The sequence below is a fragment of the Triplophysa rosa genome, linkage group LG14 (genome assembly GCF_024868665.1).
Source record: "Triplophysa rosa linkage group LG14, Trosa_1v2, whole genome shotgun sequence".
Classification (NCBI taxonomy): Eukaryota; Metazoa; Chordata; class Actinopteri; order Cypriniformes; family Nemacheilidae; genus Triplophysa; species Triplophysa rosa.
The window spans coordinates 18,613,093-18,631,522 of NC_079903.1; the positions used below are offsets into that span (position 1 = coordinate 18,613,093).

Sequence of the window (18,430 nt, forward strand, 5' to 3'; positions counted from 1 at the left end):
CTGTCTGGTTATAAGCATTCTTCCAAATATCTTTCTCTGTGTTCATTAGAACTAAGACATTTATGCAGATTTGGAACAACTCGAAGGTGAGTAAATGTACAATTTAATACAATTTAGGGGTTGCACATTGTTTTACAGTATGTGCACTTAGTATTGCATGTACTCAATACTGGTTATGGCTGGGGTTGTATTTTTGTAATTACACTTAAAAAAAGGCATTGTTACTGTAGATTTGCACAACCCTAATGGTAATTTTTTTTAGTTTTGATTAGTCTCAGTAAATATAGGAAATTAACAAAATTTTTACCTGAATTTTTTTTATTTTTTCTCCATATTTTGGTGGGTCTTGGAACGAAAAAGTTTGGGAACCAATACCCTATAGTCAAAAATACAGTATAGGATATTTTAGGTATTTTGGAGTGTATCGTCCAAATATACATTTAAGAATAAGGTTATCTCAAATGTAAAATAATTTCTGTAATATTTCATGCATTTTGATCCATAATGACTAATTGTTCTATCTTCTGAGGGCAATTCTGAACTACACGAAATGGAGAACAGATCATTTTGAGTTCCCGGTGGTACTTATTTTACTGTATTAACATGACCATCAAAAAAAAGAGTGCGTCCTATTATTCTGTCACAGTGTGGATCTTTACAGTGTTAATAAGGTTTCTCTTATATTTCGTCATGGATGTAATGATACTGACCAAAGAGTTTTTACATTCAAATACATTTTGACAAAACGACACCACATGCAAATATTTGAAGCCTTTAAAGGTTTCATGCTTTATTTGTTTCCTCATATTATATTTCATTGGGCTCAATCAGATAAAACAGTAGTTGTAAAACTTCCTTTTACACAATTGAACCAAAGAGGAAGAAGATACAATTCCAAACCAGAGAGAGGCAAAAGAGACTATACAAACAACAAACAATACATAATAATAGCATTTAAGCAAATATTATTTATATATTCCTTAAAAGACATTAATCATAATAAAAACATAACATCATCTACATTGCACCTACGGAAAAATGTATGGTCAAGATCAGTCCATTATAAACCCTCATTAGCATTAACAAATGCTCAAGCCAAGAGACACAAATTTACCCCATGTGTTCGTTGTTTATGTTGCATATACATTTGTTTTCTGTAAAATTAATGCGGCACTATGTGGATAACTTTATAAATGTTACAGGTAAAGCATTCTGCGATTTTTGACACAATCTCTCACGCGCGGTACACTCATGCGGAGCTTCTGCAAGAAAGTGTGGCGTCAATGTTCCCATCTGAGCTCTTTTGAGGTTTCTGTACTATTTCAGTAGCATGTATTGCAATCTACTCTGACGTTAGACAGCCACATGAAAGTCATAATAGCTCAGAAGAAAAACAGAACCATGTGACACAGCTTTCGCATGGTCTGATTGGTTATTCTGTCTTGTCACTCACTTCCCAGTGTCTGCCCCAGTGCTTTCTGAGCTCTGTTTGGCCTCCTTCTCTTTCTTTTTGGAGTGCTTGCTGTCGATCAAAGCATGTTCACGCTTTACCATCTCTTCCAGCTCCTTCTGAAATAAGAGGGCGACACATCAAAAACAAATATTTAGGGACAGAATTGTAATGCATAGTAGAATTACATCTGTTTGTGTGTGTGTGGCTTTATTTACTTTCCAGCCTAGCAGACCAGCAAGAGCCATGCAGCCATCATCACAGCTGCTTATGTGTGCCACATCTCTGTGAATGACTCACACGAGTAAACATTCTCAAACCACACAAATGAACATTTGTGGCTAAATGGCTATGCACCTTTCACTGAAAATAAAAAACTATGCACCAACTCTACCAACATTCAGATGGCCAACAAATATGGGCTCACGCATAAATACATTTTCATATCCATAAACTTTAACTTAATAGATATCATTGTTTCAACTTTATGTCTCGGGACGTTTGGAATTGACCCATTTTAACAAATTTCCTGATTTTAACAAACAATGATCGTTCGATAACCGATATTGGTCAATTACGTAGTACTTTACAATACTAGCTATTTTCTTTCTGCATTAAATTAATTTGACTGAACATGAATTGGATCCATTTAACATTTTAAGAGAGGCACAAGCTAAGATAAAAATACAACAAGACAACATCAATTAACAACATTAACTCATAGTTGATTTAACATTGAACATTTCTTTAATAAACTTAAATCAAATCTGTGCTGTTGCTATTTAATTATTTTGCTCAGAGGAAAACGTCGGATTATTCAGACATGCAACTCATGCAGTTAATTAATAAACCATCGGTATCAGCCTTTTTCACGCTATTGCCGATATGCCAATGGTGTTAAATGAATCCAATATCGGCCGATTAATATCGGTGGCCGATACTTCGGTGCATCCCTAATTTACATACTTGCATTTTTAATAGATAGAAAAATACATATATGATGTCACTTTGGCAAAAATGATGTCAGACAGATGAAACATTTAGAAGAAAAAATATTGTTGAAACAACTGTAACAAAAGACTATTTTGCTATACATTTTCTTTTTTGTAGTCTATACGTGGCAGAATAAAATGTAAAAAAGATCATATATTTATTGTGCATTCCAATTGAATATCAATCAAACTGCAGTTGGGTTGTTTTGACTAAGTAATAATAATATATCATATTTAATAATAATATTTTGCAAATAAACTCTTCATATGAAGTAACACAGAACTTAAATTCCTCTTCACAGACACTAACCTGTACGCTTTATCCGAGTCGAAATCCATTCCACCTCCAAAACCGAACAATCCCATGCCAAACTCAGACTATCAGAAAAACATATGATACAACAGTTTCAAAATACAATTATTTAAAAAATGGCATTTCAACACATTTATTGCAGTCAAATGTTTATTATAAATAGAGAGGTTCATATAATAAGACTCTACCTGTCCGGTTTTCTCCATATTGATGAGCAGTCTGGGACAGCTGTTTGATACTCTGCACACAGACACTGAATGAGTCACACATACTGTATAACTTTCACAGACGTCACAGAATCACAGGCCTGCGTAAAATCCACAGAAAGATCTGCACATTTGAATGCATTGCACAGAAGTATGTTTCAAAATGAATGCAGAAATTGTGAATAAATTGTGCACGGTGTAGTGCTGGACACTTGAGTTCCTCACTTGCTGACTAGAGATGCAAATGGTTGCACCTGCAGAGATGTCCCCATGATGACGAGAAGATCACAGCGTGGAAAGTCCTGCGATCCAAACCAGGAGAGACAGAGAGACTCAAACAATTTAAATGACTACAGATCAAGCCGAGTGTGATGTGATGAGTGTCGAAATGTTTTGCAGGTGTGTTTTTTTACCGTTTGCATGGAGGTGAAGAATCGGGCAGGTAGATTCTCCCCGAAAAACACAATATCTACAGACGGATAAACACTTCGAATAAAAGCGGCTGCCAAATGCATAAAAGTAAATGTGGAGAAAATGAGAAAAGGGATCGAGCTGTAGAAACGATTATGATCTCACCAGGCTTCACCAGGTTTCCACAGGAGTCACACTTAGGAATATCTTCAGAAAAAATTTTATCTGTGGGAAAAAAATAAGCATGACAACAAAGGCCAGGTAGTTTGAAAAACAGTTTATCGTTATCTTTCTTCAATCGTTCTTTTTCTGAACAGTAAAGGATGGCATTTAATGAAAGCACCTTTCATCCAGTCCATAGAGAACTCCTTCCGACAGAGGAAGCTCACACAATGAGAGGTGTGAAAAGTGCCATGGGCTTCAATAAGGTCCTCTCCTTCCAGACCCGCTACCCTCTCCAGAGTATCAATATTCTTTAAAAAGATGGACGGACAAGAAATCAGGCTGAGAAATACGGCAAAAACGCACACCAAAAAAAAACTCACCTGAGAGTAGCAGCGTTGGAGTAAACCTTTGTCTTTCAGCAGCTTCATGAAGTAGTGACACACTGTTGGCTGGAATAAAATAGGTCATTTAGCAGTCAGGTAGATGGTCAAGTCATAGCAACACAATGTTCTTAGCATCCCATGTAGTGTGTGGCATGTTTTAAGTTAATGTGTCAAAGATAAAAACTTTGGGCCCTGCATTCTCCTCAATTCTTATCTTTTGTATTTGAATGAACGAACATCTCTGAAGTCGTTTGAAACTTGTATTTATACCTTAAATTGTCCTGGATAGAGCTCTCTGGCCAGAGCAAAGAACGGCTCGGGATGTTTCTAAAGAAAGAAAGCATGAAAGAGACTAAACCTCTGTGTTCCGTTAAACAAAAAGTCAGCGGCTTTTCTTCAAAAGCAGACCTTGAAGTAGTCGATCTGGAAAATAGCCTCTGGGTAAGGAAGACTGTACTTCTGCAGGTTGGCATACAGACCGGTGCCAGGAGAGCGGAAATCTGGGATTCCAGCCGCTAAAGAAAGGAAACAACCATTGTACGGTCTACAAGATAATGTCAAAAATAACTGTTAAAGATTTAAACGAACCAATAAGTAAAAAAAATATTTCTGGTGCATTACCGTCACCTACTGAACTGAATGTAAGCGAAAATCAATGTATGCACACAGGAGACACAGGGATTACTTTTAAGTTACATGCATCTGCAACACTTTTTTGACTTTCACAGAACCGCTTTCATTTTCTGAATCACCAAAAAAACATTCAAAGTGGGCCTAAGGGGACTCTAGTGGTCATGTGTCATTCAGTGTTTATGTGAGGCAACTTACTTACATGTTGATATTCCAGCTCCGACCATACAGATAATGCTCTTGCCTGCAGACACAGATAAACTCGTCTGACATTCAGAAGGCACACTTATTTAACCTGTCTCAATATTTTAGTTGCAGTACCCTCACAAATCTAAGATACCGTCTCACATTTGCCACTCTTGATGTAGCGGGCAACCCCATCCAAGGTCAACTCATCTAGGACTTTATCTCCAGGACTCAAGCCAAGGGTCCGTGAGAAGAGACTGCGCAGAAAATCCACTGAAAGAGGAAGAGAGTTGATTTTAGCTCAGGTTACACGATTGCTGTGTTTATGATCTATAGATGCGTTACACATACTCTCGGTATCTCCAGAGGCTTCGCCTTCGTCACTGCTGTCGTCAGACTGACCCTGTGGAGCAATGAACGATGACACGACAGGCCACCAATGCAACTTTTAGATCGAAATCAGTTTATAATTGTACCCCTTTAGTTAACATGTGGCTATTTCAAAACTTACTAAAAATGTTATTTTCAATAATTAAAATTGAAAAAATAATTTGAGATTCACCTATATATTGGATTATTGCATGAAGAATTATATTTGTTTCTTTGTTAATAACGTTTGCAATATAGGTTATATTACAAACTTTATAAATTAACTGCACAGTGAAACACTGAGTTGTATAAAACATTGAAAATCACAGTATTTTGACTATGATAAAATTTTATATAATCTTTAGAAATATCAAGAGAGTGTAGCATTATGTTTTTCAACACTTCAACACTTTGTTAACAAGTTTATTAAAAATATGTAATGTTCTGTCAAATTAATTCTAATATGAGTTATTATTGTTCATAAGAAATATATTGATGGCAAAATGTGGATTTAAATCCACGTTTAATGAAAATTATTTGATTATGCAGAACATACTTGCTAGCTATGTGTTTTCGCCTAAATTTACCAAAATGCTAAAAAAATAATAGTTCCAAAATAAAAGTCCAAACTAATTACTTGCGTCATGCCCAAAACAAACATGACATTACCATGGTCCAAGTCCAATGGTACTTTAGTTAGTATTGTCATGCAAATACACGTACATATGTCTCAGAAAAATGTCTAAAGTTTATATATATTGTACAGTGTATGCGTGTATAGGAGATTTGTGTCTTTATTATGTACCTCGAGATCTGGTTTGTCAGCCTCCACTTCTGGTCTTTTAGGATCTTCTACAGAAGGTATTAAAGCAAATCATACTCATACTGAAAACACTCGCAATTAAAAGTCAAATAACATCACATCAAGCAAATGAAAAGTGAACAACTCTCAAGGCTCTTTAGCTGCAGGCTAACTGAGTAATGTAACAACACACACAGAACAAATACACACTAAAAACATTACCTTCAGACATCTATTCGCTTTTAACACCAATAAAATTCACAAAATACATCAAAGTAAGAGATGACAGGGCTGTGTTTATTAAACGGACTACTACTAGTGTATGTATGTCGCTAATATTTCATTGGGTGACGACGGTAAAACCAATTTTATGCGATTACCTAAAAATCCTCAAGGGGGCGCTTGACGGCTCAGAAAGATAAATCCCCTATTGAGTAGCATTGAATGTTTTGAATGTTTTATTGAATACGTGTGTATTTTTAAAGGCAGCTGTTTACAATTATTAACGCAAAATATTTATTCTTGACATACAAATGTAATCTAGTGTTGTTAAACAATGTATTAGATACAAAAAGAATCGAAAAATTACAATTGACTGTGATTGGTCCTTTTTAGTCAGCGATAAGAAAGGTTCCTTGAACCACGTGACAACGCCGTCATACCTGACCAATACGAGTCACGATTTTCACCAAAGTCGCTTTAAAGAAAGTGTCCGCAATAGCAGACATTTTGTATCGCTACCGGGCAGCAAATTCGGTCATTCAAGAAGTTTGGGCGTTTATATGCGCAAACTCGTGAAGGCGACTCCACTTGACTCCACTTGCCTCCACTTGTTATTACTGTCAAAAATGACAGTAATAGCAATATTTTTACTGAAAGCAGACTTGTAGAGCGTTGCACTATTTAAATTCCTCATAATAGTAGTGCGGCGTCTTAGTAATGTTTGTAGTCTTTGTTATGATTGTTATGTAAATATTAAACCTGATTAATATTACTCATGTTACTGTTTATATAAAAAGCAAAACACTACATTTGCAGCAAGTCAGATTTCTTCATCCACGTTTGCATGTATCGCTGTTTTATAGTATCTTCACACCTCCATTAAATGGATTACAACAAAGTACTAATCAGATTGACACCTGTTTTTAAGATACAGTACCACAGTACGTTGCCATATTTGGGAGGGCAAGACTGCCCTGTAAACACACCATTGAAGGGTGTAGGAAAAATAAAACAACTTTTATATTTTAATGGTTTATGATCACGGAGTGAAAAATTACATTCTCTATTTAGGCTACGTATTTATTTTCGGAAAATGTAAACGCTGTTCATGAAAAACCGCAGCTGCTCCATTTACTTTTATGTGTGTTGTCTCCCTCTCCTGTATGGTGGCAGTATCATCGCAAGCAGCAACAAGCCAAATCACTCAATTTACATGCACCCATTTTTGTCAATCCGAATGAATTCAATCTGATTGCAAATAATTTCAGTGCAGTTTGCATGTCCCCTAAATGTTGCAATACGATTCAAAAACGTGTTTACATGTACATGAACTATATTACGAACAACATTTATGCGCAAGCGCACAGCTAGGGTTGCCAGATTCGCGTAACAAATCCAGTCCAATGGCTATTCAAAAAGATCCAAAAACTAGCTCAAATGATCTCGCATAGCCCAAATATCAACATCTGATGAACAAAATTATTCCTCTTTTAACCCGCGTGGTAAAGAAACAACCACGAGAACCGTTTAAAAACTCCCCGATCCCCCTTATACTTTAAACGTAGCGGGACCTGGCAACACTGCGCAAGTGTAACTAACATTTCACTTCAAACTTCGTCTTTGGATGTATGTATGATGTCAATATAGTCCGTATTTTCACATTTGGAATGAAAACGAAGTTGTTTGATGTCGTTTCCACTATTTAATATATTACACAGTATTTAGTTCAATTACATCAGAAGTAACTAATTAAATTACAGAAAAAAACAAGAGTAATCCGTTACTTTACTTTTCAAGGGAAAAGTAATTCAATTCCAGTAACTAATTACTTAGAAACTAGTTACACCCAACTGCTGTACAGGTATACCTTTGGTGTACATACATACTACATAGATACATACACTTGTGTTTCTAATCCACATTAAATAGTACCACAAATATATATTTTCGTTAAATTTTCGTTTTTAATTTTTAAACATAAATATTTAATGTGTTTTTGTCAAAAACAATACATTTTACAACACTGTCGCAAGTATGCAACAAACAACATATAGACCACTTTTTTAAAATAACAGTGGGGTTTTAAATGACTGTATAGTAACTTATACGTTTTCATCATCAGCAGTCCCATCGTATCTGTATTCTTGTTCATATAGGTCTGAGTCCAGTGTTGGTGTGTGAGGAAGTTTCACTATGGTTCTCTGGTGGCTCAAGACTGTCTGTCTGGGTTAAGCCTCGCTCATAATCAGCTCCAGTGACCCGGCAATGTGGCAGCATTTCTTCCACCAGAATCCGCACCAGGCCTGGACTCTGTAGCAGAGGAAGTCCAGAAATGTCCAGAAGCTGTAACTTTCTGGTGGTAAAGAAAGACAAGAGAATCAAATAATACAGCCGAAACATGCAGGGGTACATTTACAGTTGCACAAGAAATCACACGTACACGTCATATGGCATTAAGAACCAAAAATATATATAGCACAACAGATATATTAAAATAAAGCATTCACAGGGGGGACAAGTATATATATACATACAAACACCTACACACCCACATATAATGTGGTTCTTCTACAGTACTAGGACACCTGTGTAAACTAGGACTACTGACTTAACTGATCCCAAAAAAACTTGCCATCAGTTAGTAAAGCAATTGCAAAAAATAAAGATAGTTTTAACGAAAGTTCTAAAAATTTTGTATGTACCAACTGCATATTTTGTTGAGTCTTAAGTGTCACAAACTCTTTTTGGAAGAACTGTTGACATATTCAGGCTTACTTAGAGCTACAAAGTTTGGTCATATCAAAGCTTATTTCATAGGGGCATAAGACATGAAGTATGAAACTCTTTTGAAGTTGGGTCACCTGAGGTTCTTTAATGCAGCGAGTCCTCCCACAGTGACACAGGAACAGTGAGACAGATCTAACTCCACCAGACTCTCGCCAAATACATGCAGACGGCCTATGAACCAGTCGTCCACTTCAGGACATCCTCGAAGAGAGAGAGTTTGTAGTTTATTCTGCCTTACTAAGGAAAGAACGAGATTTGTGTATTCAGGGCACAACAAAATAACAAGTATGACAGCCGGTTGAATGGTTGGTTAGCATTATCCTTACACAGTTATTACAGTTATTGTCGCTACAGTAAAAACATATTATCTGCCACTATCATCAAAATGTAAATGACAGCTTAGATTGTACAATATACACTGGTCAAAAAAATAAAGGGAACACCTGATCATCACAGCATAACATCCAGTCAGTTAACCTTCAGGAATATCAATCAAAAATCCGGTAAGGAAGCATATGTGATTGTGAACCATTTTCACTTGTTTTGGTGCAAATAAAAGTGACAACAGGTACACTTGAGAGGCAACAGCAAGGGTGGTCTGGGGAGGACCATTCTCAGAGGGTCTTACAGGTGCCTCCATGTGCTATGAAGTATCGGGGTGAAATCCTCAGATTTATTGTCAGATCTTATGCTCAGGCAGTGCCTTACTTGTGCATGATAACACCCAGCCTCATGTGACCACCCTCTGTAGGCAGTTTCTGGACGATGAAGGCATTGATGACATCGACTGGCCCTCATGTTCCCCAGACCTAAATTCAGTTGAGAACCTCTGGGATCTCATGTATCCGAAGCCGTCAAGTAGCACCATAGGCTGTCCAGGAGCTCGCTTATGCTCTGGTCCAATTCTGGGAGGAGATCCCACAGGACACCATGTGCCATCTCATCAGGAGTATGACCAGACATCACTGGGAGTTCATACGGCACATTGGGGCATGCATATTACTGACTAACATTATGAGTTACTGTGATGAAATTCAAACAAGTTGAATCAGCCAGTATTTCCGTTTTTTACAGTGATTTTACTGTAATTCCTGACCTGAATGTGTTTATGATCTTGGCTTTCATTGACCACTGTCACATTATTTTGTTCTCACAACATCATGCAAAGTATATAAGTAAGTTAAGAGTTTTAACCTGGATATTTCATTCATTGAGATCTAATACAGTGTGATTTAGGTGTTCCCTTGATTTTATTGTGCAGTGTAGTAAGCATTGTCTGAAACTTAAAAACGTTGACTATATTATCAAATTTCAAACAAATGTGACTATGTGATAACGCAACAAGTGAGTAAGTGAAAAAGTGTGTATATAAACCAGCTGTCAATTACCAAGATTATCGAGTCCATCATGGTTTATTAGGGTGCCACTCAAATCCATATGCTCAATATGTGCGTCAGGGGTGCTCAGAAACTCGTAGCTGAATCTTCCTCTAGAGTCCGGACGAAACCACTCAGACTGACCAGCAAATCTACACCAGAGTAATGCAACGGAGAAATTTACACTGTTAAGCAACTTAGCCAGTAAGAAACTGGATGCGTTTATAAAGCAAAGAAATTACCTGAAACTTCCTCTGACACTCAAAATATAATAGGCCGCTGCTATATTATCACCAAACCTCTGCCGCGTGTGACTGAACAACCTTCATGAGAGACCAAAAAAAACTTTTTTTAATACTAATCAAGATGGCCATCCCCAAAACATTCCAAATGACATGATAGTTTGTAGATATGGCTTCAATGTACATCTATGAGATTACTCTACCATTCAATCCTTGTATTAGCAATAATACCAGTGATGGTTATTAACGAAGCAAGCTTTACTATATATACACACCTGCGAACACATACTGACACTTACTTATTCTTGCGTCTGACCAGGCGTGTCCTCAACCAGCTGCTCCAGCCTACAATGTTCTTCACATCATAAAAGTGGTGGTTGAGTTTCAAGAGGAATCTGTTGAAGACAGATGAAGGAGCAGAACTCAAAGACCTCCTGAAAGCAACAGTACAGGTGTGTGCTGAACATCTCCTCATGGCCTGAGACTTAGAAACGGGAGAACATATAAGAGTTAATCTTTTACTGCTATCTACTAAGAAAGCTAGAAAAACATGACGAGTCACATCTACAACACCACATTACAATTGGCTACATGATAAGCTGTAGAATGAATGGCAGCCCTTACAGCGTGGTATCAAACCGTAGTACTCAGATTCTTCCCAGGATAAATCACTACAAAATGTATTTACAATGGTATTTAGATTATACTTTAAGAAACTCCAATGCATACTATGGTATTACCGTAGTACCATGTACCAAAATATAGTAACACAGTGATAAATAGGCTACTAGTGCACTATGGTGCATGTACAAAACATGGTAATACCATGGTATTTGTGTTATGCGAGTGATTTACGCACGTTTACAGAACTGATGCGATTGAAAAATAAACCAGTTATTATTACGCATTACATTGGCTATCACGAGAAGTCAACATTTAATAATAAAAGGAATGTACACAGACAGTAAGGTTGAACTCACCAGTAAGGAGGCAGCCATATTGTTTTTTATGCTACGGCGACTGTGGGAGGACAAACCGCGCTCTGTCTTTGTACGTTGTTCGACTTTTTAATATTGTATGATTATGTCGTTTATAAATATTGGTTCAAATTAATTACAAATATAGCACATCAAAATGAAATAAAATATTTAATGAATACGAATGTTATATTTAAATAAAACTATATTTGATTAAAATAAATTTATGCAGCAACCAATCGGCGTATGACAAGTACCGCGAGAGCGATTCGAAGTTCATTTATTTACGGTAAGAAGAATTAATATTCGGCTTTAATGTTTCCCAGTAATTAGCTATTTATCTTCTTTTATACTTTTTAAGTAAAAAGAAAATGAAACAAATTGACAGTGACTATTCTATTATAAAAATGCCATGGCAGTAGCGAGCAGGACCACAAACAGAATCACGGGAGCAGTAGAAAAAAATAGAATTAAAGTAAAATGCAATATTTATAACAACAACAGGCGCTTTTATGCATGCAACCGACAAATGTGCAGCAAATGCATGAAGCTATAATACCCTGCTAAAAACAAAAAAACCTCTAATGTTTTTCATTACAAATAAACCATCAGCAGTTTACCAAAACCTTTAATGTAAAATGTTTATTTGTGGTCGTTATTGTTATTATTCAGTGCAAACAGCAGAGGGTGCATGAACATTAAGAAAACGAATTGAACTGATGTGATAAGAACATACAGTAGCTAAGAACAATCTCCTGCCATTAATATTACGGAACTTATAAGCAGCAGTGTCACCCTTTACCCTCAGAACCTTATACATGACAAATGCTGTCATGAATTATTTTTTTAAGGAGAAAAGCCTTCAGAACCTGAATGAAATAGGTACAGGTACATGCATATATTCACAGGCCTGTGTGTGTGTTTATACACTTGATTTTGTTACCAAGACTTTAAAGCAGTGTCTATACCCAAACAGAACAATAAATAAAACAAATAACAAACAAATAAAGCAAGAAAATACAAAATAAAATGTATATCCCACATTTTTCCTTTGCTAGCTGATGATAATCACATTTGTATTTTTACATATTTATACACACTAATCCAAAATGTAAAATCATAAAAATCCAACATTTGTATAAAATAGACATATGCACTCAATTGAAAATGCATGCAGACTTTTATGTCTCTATATGATATGCCAGAGATTATTCTACTTTATGATTTTACAGTAGAACTACAGATGTTTTGCCCCAAGCTCTTTTCAAGCAAGGATTATCCAAAAATTGTTATGCACAAATGCTCATTGTTGCCTATAGACAGGTCAATAATTTGACAAATGGACGGTTTTATAATCACACACAAAGTTTGGGTTTGTTTTCATATATTCTTTGCCTCTGTAATGTCTAAAATACAATTCGTAACTTTACAAATACTGAACTGGACATCCCCAAATTGATCCATCCATAAACCTATCAATTTATGAACGTTCACAGACACTTTGTAAAATCCTTGAGTGTTGTTTCAACACAGTCTATAATGATATCACAGTTGATCCATCATAGAATTCATTTCTCTTTTTTTCCATTTTGTGATCCTGTTTGTAATACAACTGTTTCATAAGCTTTTTGTTTATTTAAAACTACATGATGCATCGACATATCGTGTAACTGATACAGCATATCCTATACAGACCTATATTCAGTTCATGTAAGGTCGAGGATAAAGTGCTCTCTGTGTTTTTTTTGTTAAATAAACAGTCATGTTTCTTCAGTGTGTTTATACACACAGGAAATCCTCAGCGGTTTGTTGTAGTCTAAAATCCGTCATTTTGATCCAGGGCAGATGGACTTTGAATAATTATTCCAGGTGGAAATATAAAATGGCCAAAAATAGCCACAAACGCATCTTGATTTCGTTGCCAGTAAAATGCACAATCAATGTCTCAATTGGTCTTTTTATCACTACATTTTTCACCGTGTTTATTTTACTCGTCTTTGCTTTATGTTGCTCATCGCGTCACGTAATTCACTTTATCCCGAGCAAACTAGACAATGTATGTAAATACTGTCAGGGGAACACAGAATACAAAAGCAAGGCAGGACTGAAGACCGGTTCAAGAAGTGCAGACTGCATGTGGAGGGATTACATAACCTTGTGTGTGCGTGTGGGATACACTTGTCAGGAAAGCCTGTGTTTCCTCTCTGCTGTGGCTGTCACTGTGACTCTGTCGTGGGAGATGATGACGCTGAAGTGACCCGGGTCTTGGCGTACCCGCTGCACGCTGCAGTTCCGCACTGTGCGCCTGTGTGGGCAGAGTTGCGGGCCAAACATGGCAGTAGCACGGTGTCGCGTGACAGTGTTGCTGCCAAGCTGTCGGCGTGGGGGAGCGTGTGCGTGTGTGTGTGTCACGCTAGACTGGTGTTTGATTGGTGTGTGCCGTACCAGTCTGCTGCAACTATTACCACACACCTCACTTACTCATTATGTTCCAAAACCTGGTGGGCTGCCTCCGTATAGGCACCACTTTAAGGCATCATTTGTGCTCTCGCGACGCAAACGCTGCTCCAAAAGGTAGGCAGCGTATATGTTACCTTCTAAGATTTCTTGTTTTGGCCAAGGACAGCGTCTCATGTGTCCCAATCCCAGAATGCATTGCAATTTAAAAGAACCGATCATTTTAAATACACTGTAGTGGTAGAGTTTACCGCTTATTTGTTTAGTACTTCTATGTGGTTCAATTTCAGGTCCCTCAGAAGGCAGCAGACAGTGAGGCAGCCTTCTAAGGTTTGAAACAGAGCCATTGAAACCCATCGTGCAGCTGTTGTGTTTTCATTTCTCTGTCTCTCTTTATCCTCTGTTGCAATCCATTTCTCAGTTTTCTTGTGCTCTGTCTTTCTATATCTCTTCATCTCTCTTATTGTCACTGTTTTATTTATGCCTGCCACACATTTTTAGGTACTACTGCTTCATGTAGCATTCTCCTTTTCTTAATCCTCTCTCTCATCATTTGTCTTGTCTACATTGTTTTTCTCTCACCATCATTGCACTACAGCTACCCACAGGGATCATTTTTTTTTCGCAGTTTTCCAGAAACCTCGCAGAGACGTGTTAAACACAATATGAAACAGCTGTGTACCAAAACCATATTTCTCTTTTCCAATGTGAATTCTGAGTTGTATCTCTCCATCAAGCAGCATCTATATGGACATCTTTTAGTGCCTAAACAAAAGCAGCTGGTAAAAACAAACATTTATCATGCCGTAACTAAAATTGAAATGTAAAGGTTTGCTCTTGTGTTTTGCACACACTGAATAACAACATTGCTTTTTACTTAATGCAAATGCATGTCCTTTCCGAATGGGATATTGTAAAGCAGCTGCCTTCTGAGATTGCGTATTTTGGCCAAGTCTAATTTAGCCAATGAGTTTGTCCTTTGTGGAAAAGGCAATCCCAGAATGCATTGCGATTTATGTAGTGTGGCTAATTAGTCCATAATAGTGTTCAGGGTGATGAGCAATCAAGGACTGTGGCAGAGTGGATGTGAGAGAGAACCAAAGGAGGCATGAGGTTATGAAGGAGATGAATAATGTTGATTATAAGTACACATTTATTCACCACTGAAAAGCCATTAATAAAATAGATGTAATAAAATAGTGTAATATAGTATTAATGCAATATTGACATCATTAAGCAGTCAAAACACTAACATTCTCCTTGTATTGTATATAAAACCTCTGTAAATGTCAAAACACAACCTTCATATTTATATGAAACCCTTTTGGCACAATTGCTATTCACACACCTAACCATTCACAATATGACATGAAATGATCGGTTCTGTCTGCACATAGATTAACAATAAAAACTAAACAAAAAACACATACAGTAGAATATGTAAACTATCATATTACATTATACGTTATGTTATTATATTAATATTACATTTACATGACAAAAGCGTGAAGAGTTTATTTCCAATAAACCAGTTTTAATTTTTTTTCCAAAATCATGTTTTTTTATTGTGCATTCCAATTAATATCAATCAGACCGCAGTTGGTTTGTTTTGATTTAAGCCATAATAACTCAAATAAATACAGCTGACTAACACAATAAAACACGATTTTTGAACATTTTTAAAAACGGAGTTATCTCTTTTCTGGAAATAAACTCTTCAAATATAGGCAGAATAAATGTATTTATATAATTAAGACTATTATGTAAATCAGAAGTCAACACAATAATGAAAGCGAAAGAGGGAGAAATGTGTACGTCAATATAAATAATTAGAGGCATAATGTCATATTTGAAAGCAGCTACTCAGACTGATGTTGCCACGTGAAAGATGTTTCTTGGTCATTATTTGTATACCCTGCACATTTCTTTAGGAAAACTCGACCTCTCCCCAAACCCAAACCCTGTCCCTAACCATAACTCTTCTGTGAAATCAAAGGCAAATGATATTGTGAATAACACTGACAATGATGCTGAATCAAATAACCCCGGTTGTAACTTTACTGGAATATTTTCCCAGGGTCAACAAGAATTTCTTATATTCTAATACTACAATGTGTCATATAAAACAGCCTTCCACTGTATGCGCATTAGTTTTTAATTTAGTTTAAAATTGAAGAATAAGTCCACAATATGTTATGTGCTACTATAGCTTAAACATTTCAGCAATAAGCAATCTGTCATTCTAAATATCTGTCTTACTCTTTCAGGAGGTTACAAACCCTTTTCTTTTTATCACTAGAGCCAGCATGGGAGCCATTCTGTAAATAGGATAGGGGCTGTTTTCCTGCTCACGGGTTTGTCAAAAAGAGGTCATCGGTGTCTGAAGGCAGAGTGCATGTATTTGTCATTACTGAACTCATACTTTCTCTGCTCCTCATACACTCTTTATTGATAGCCTTGACACGTCTGAGAGAAGAACGTTTTCAGCAGTACGTCAACCCTAATGTCGGCTCTTGAAATGATCTCATCTAAAGCTATTCATCACAAGTACATACGTGGGAGCAGTGCGTCTTTTTCAGCATTTCAGACATATGATCGTGTCCATTAATGATGCTGTGCATTAATTCTACTAATCAAAGGTGATATGTTGACATTTACTGCCACTGTTGGAGTGCACATGATGTATGTGGCTGCAGGTGGTGATGCTCACGATTATGACATGGAATGTGGGTGGAGCCTGCCGTGATCTCTGCTCGTCTCTTAGGAAGTGACGCTCTCCCTCTCTCCCATCTGTCCGCACAATAATCCCCATAGCGTTTAGTGATATTACTGCCTGGTTTATCGCCGTGGCAACAGGCCCTCAATCCCGGGTACCGCAACCACGTGACTGCCGGCAGCAAAGAGGGTGGACACGCACACTGTCACAGTAAAAAACATATTACTGTCATGACTCGCATGTGATGCATTTAGGAAAAATGATCATTGAAGTCTAATTCAACTGATGGAGGTGCCTTTCAGTGCCTTTTTATGAAAGCTCATTTCCATTCCCAGCTTTGACCACTTCTTTCGTTTCTGATGATGGAGTGACTGCTGTTCATAGCATATATTTATGAATGTAACGTAATGACATCTACTAGTAACAGCTGCAAATATTATATTACTCATAAAGAAAACACAGTGTGAGGAGGACCAAAGGTCTATAAGTTAAAATGTTAAAATGTTTAACGCCCCTTTTTCCATGCAGTTTATACAGCCAGATCTGGGAGTTTGTAACTGTTTTACAAGGGGGCTATAATTTATATGATTGTAAAAATTGTCAAAGATCGACAGATTTTCCATGTGGTTTTAAACATTTAGATGACACTGTGCAGACCTGATCAAAGAGATTAAAATTGGGAAAGAGTTAACAAAAATTACACTTTTTAATGTAACTGATTTCATTGTCATAAGAAATTTAAACAAATGATTACATAATAATTGGTTTATTAATTTCACTGTAATTTGTAAATGTTAATGCAACTCTTCTTAAACAATAACAAGACAATTCCTTCACCCCAGCCACTGGATGAGGAAATAAAGAATTTCTCTGTTGTTTACTTTCCTTGTGCATTATATTTTCACGCAAACAATTATTTTTTTTAAGAAAAAAGCTATATACTTTTTTGATAAGATTGCATTCACCGCAGGGCTTCTCTAACTTGCTTTGGATCGCATGCTATTCTGTTTGCTTCTCTTCACTCCGTAATCTTTTGTTTCCATTTGCACCTAAACACAGGGAACTTTAACCAAACATGTCAAACTGCTTATCAAAGAACTAAACATCTGCATAAACTCACACATTCATTTACAGTTTTGGATTACAGTTTCCCCATCTGTAACACCTAGCTGGTAGCTAACCTTACAGTGGGCTAACATGTGACACTTGAAATGTATGCATTGTATATGGCCTCAGAATGTTATCCCTGGGGAAAGTAGAAGAAGAAGCAAATAAATGTAAATTGTTCTTTAATTGGTGTGGAAATTGAAGCACAAAGTAAAATTCCTAAAATAACCAAATTTGGACTATAGACTTGCTAACTGCTAAGCAACATCTACAGTAGGGATGCACCGATATGTAAATTTTGGCCGATTACGATAACCGATAATTCTTTAACATTGGTAGCCGATAACCGCTATATTGGCCGATATAGTATCTAAATATAAATATAAAATTCCATAAGACTGAAACAAAAGGCAAAAAGTGGACAACTGCTTTTATTTGAAAACATTGACTCCAGAAAACAAGGTAATCATTAGTTCACTTTTTCCCTCTGAAAATCGGCCGATACCGATAACATTAAAAATGCCCATTTATCGACCGATACCGATATGGCTGATAATTTATTGTGCATCCCAAATCTACAGTTTGGCAATTGTGACTTTGTGACTTCGTGAATTGTGACTTCTCTACAACTACATGTGC

The 18,430-nt window shown here is 36.7% G+C and overlaps 2 protein-coding genes across 4 annotated transcripts; both read right to left on the minus strand.

The window, feature by feature from the left end:
* Positions 1–756: 756 nt before the first annotated feature.
* sirt2 (sirtuin 2 (silent mating type information regulation 2, homolog) 2 (S. cerevisiae)) lies at positions 757–6,267 on the minus strand. 3 transcript variants are annotated; one of them, XM_057350970.1, is made up of 16 exons: positions 6,130–6,267; positions 5,911–5,957; positions 5,088–5,139; positions 4,899–5,009; positions 4,753–4,794; positions 4,329–4,435; positions 4,191–4,247; positions 3,918–3,986; positions 3,716–3,845; positions 3,538–3,597; positions 3,375–3,430; positions 3,187–3,263; positions 2,944–2,995; positions 2,753–2,820; positions 1,669–1,735; positions 757–1,569 (listed from the first exon to the last, which is right to left on the minus strand). In XM_057350970.1, exons 1-16 carry the CDS (start codon positions 6,137–6,139, stop codon positions 1,450–1,452), a joined length of 1,125 nt encoding a protein of 374 aa, XP_057206953.1. In that variant the 5' UTR covers positions 6,140–6,267; the 3' UTR covers positions 757–1,449. The 3 variants fall into 3 exon arrangements, with proteins under 3 accessions (XP_057206953.1, XP_057206955.1, XP_057206954.1); XM_057350972.1 differs by lacking the exons at positions 5,911–5,957; positions 6,130–6,267 and having other exon boundaries at positions 4,749–4,794; XM_057350971.1 differs by lacking the exons at positions 5,911–5,957; positions 6,130–6,267 and having other exon boundaries at positions 4,749–4,794; positions 4,872–5,009.
* Positions 6,268–7,822: 1,555 nt separating this feature from the next.
* dmac2 (distal membrane arm assembly component 2) lies at positions 7,823–11,544 on the minus strand. Its single transcript, XM_057351442.1, has 6 exons — positions 11,515–11,544; positions 10,834–11,018; positions 10,535–10,615; positions 10,305–10,444; positions 8,991–9,153; positions 7,823–8,482 (listed from the first exon to the last, which is right to left on the minus strand). The coding sequence occupies exons 1-6, from the start codon at positions 11,530–11,532 to the stop codon at positions 8,278–8,280; spliced, it is 792 nt and encodes a 263-aa protein (XP_057207425.1). The 5' UTR covers positions 11,533–11,544; the 3' UTR covers positions 7,823–8,277.
* Positions 11,545–18,430: the final 6,886 nt, after the last annotated feature.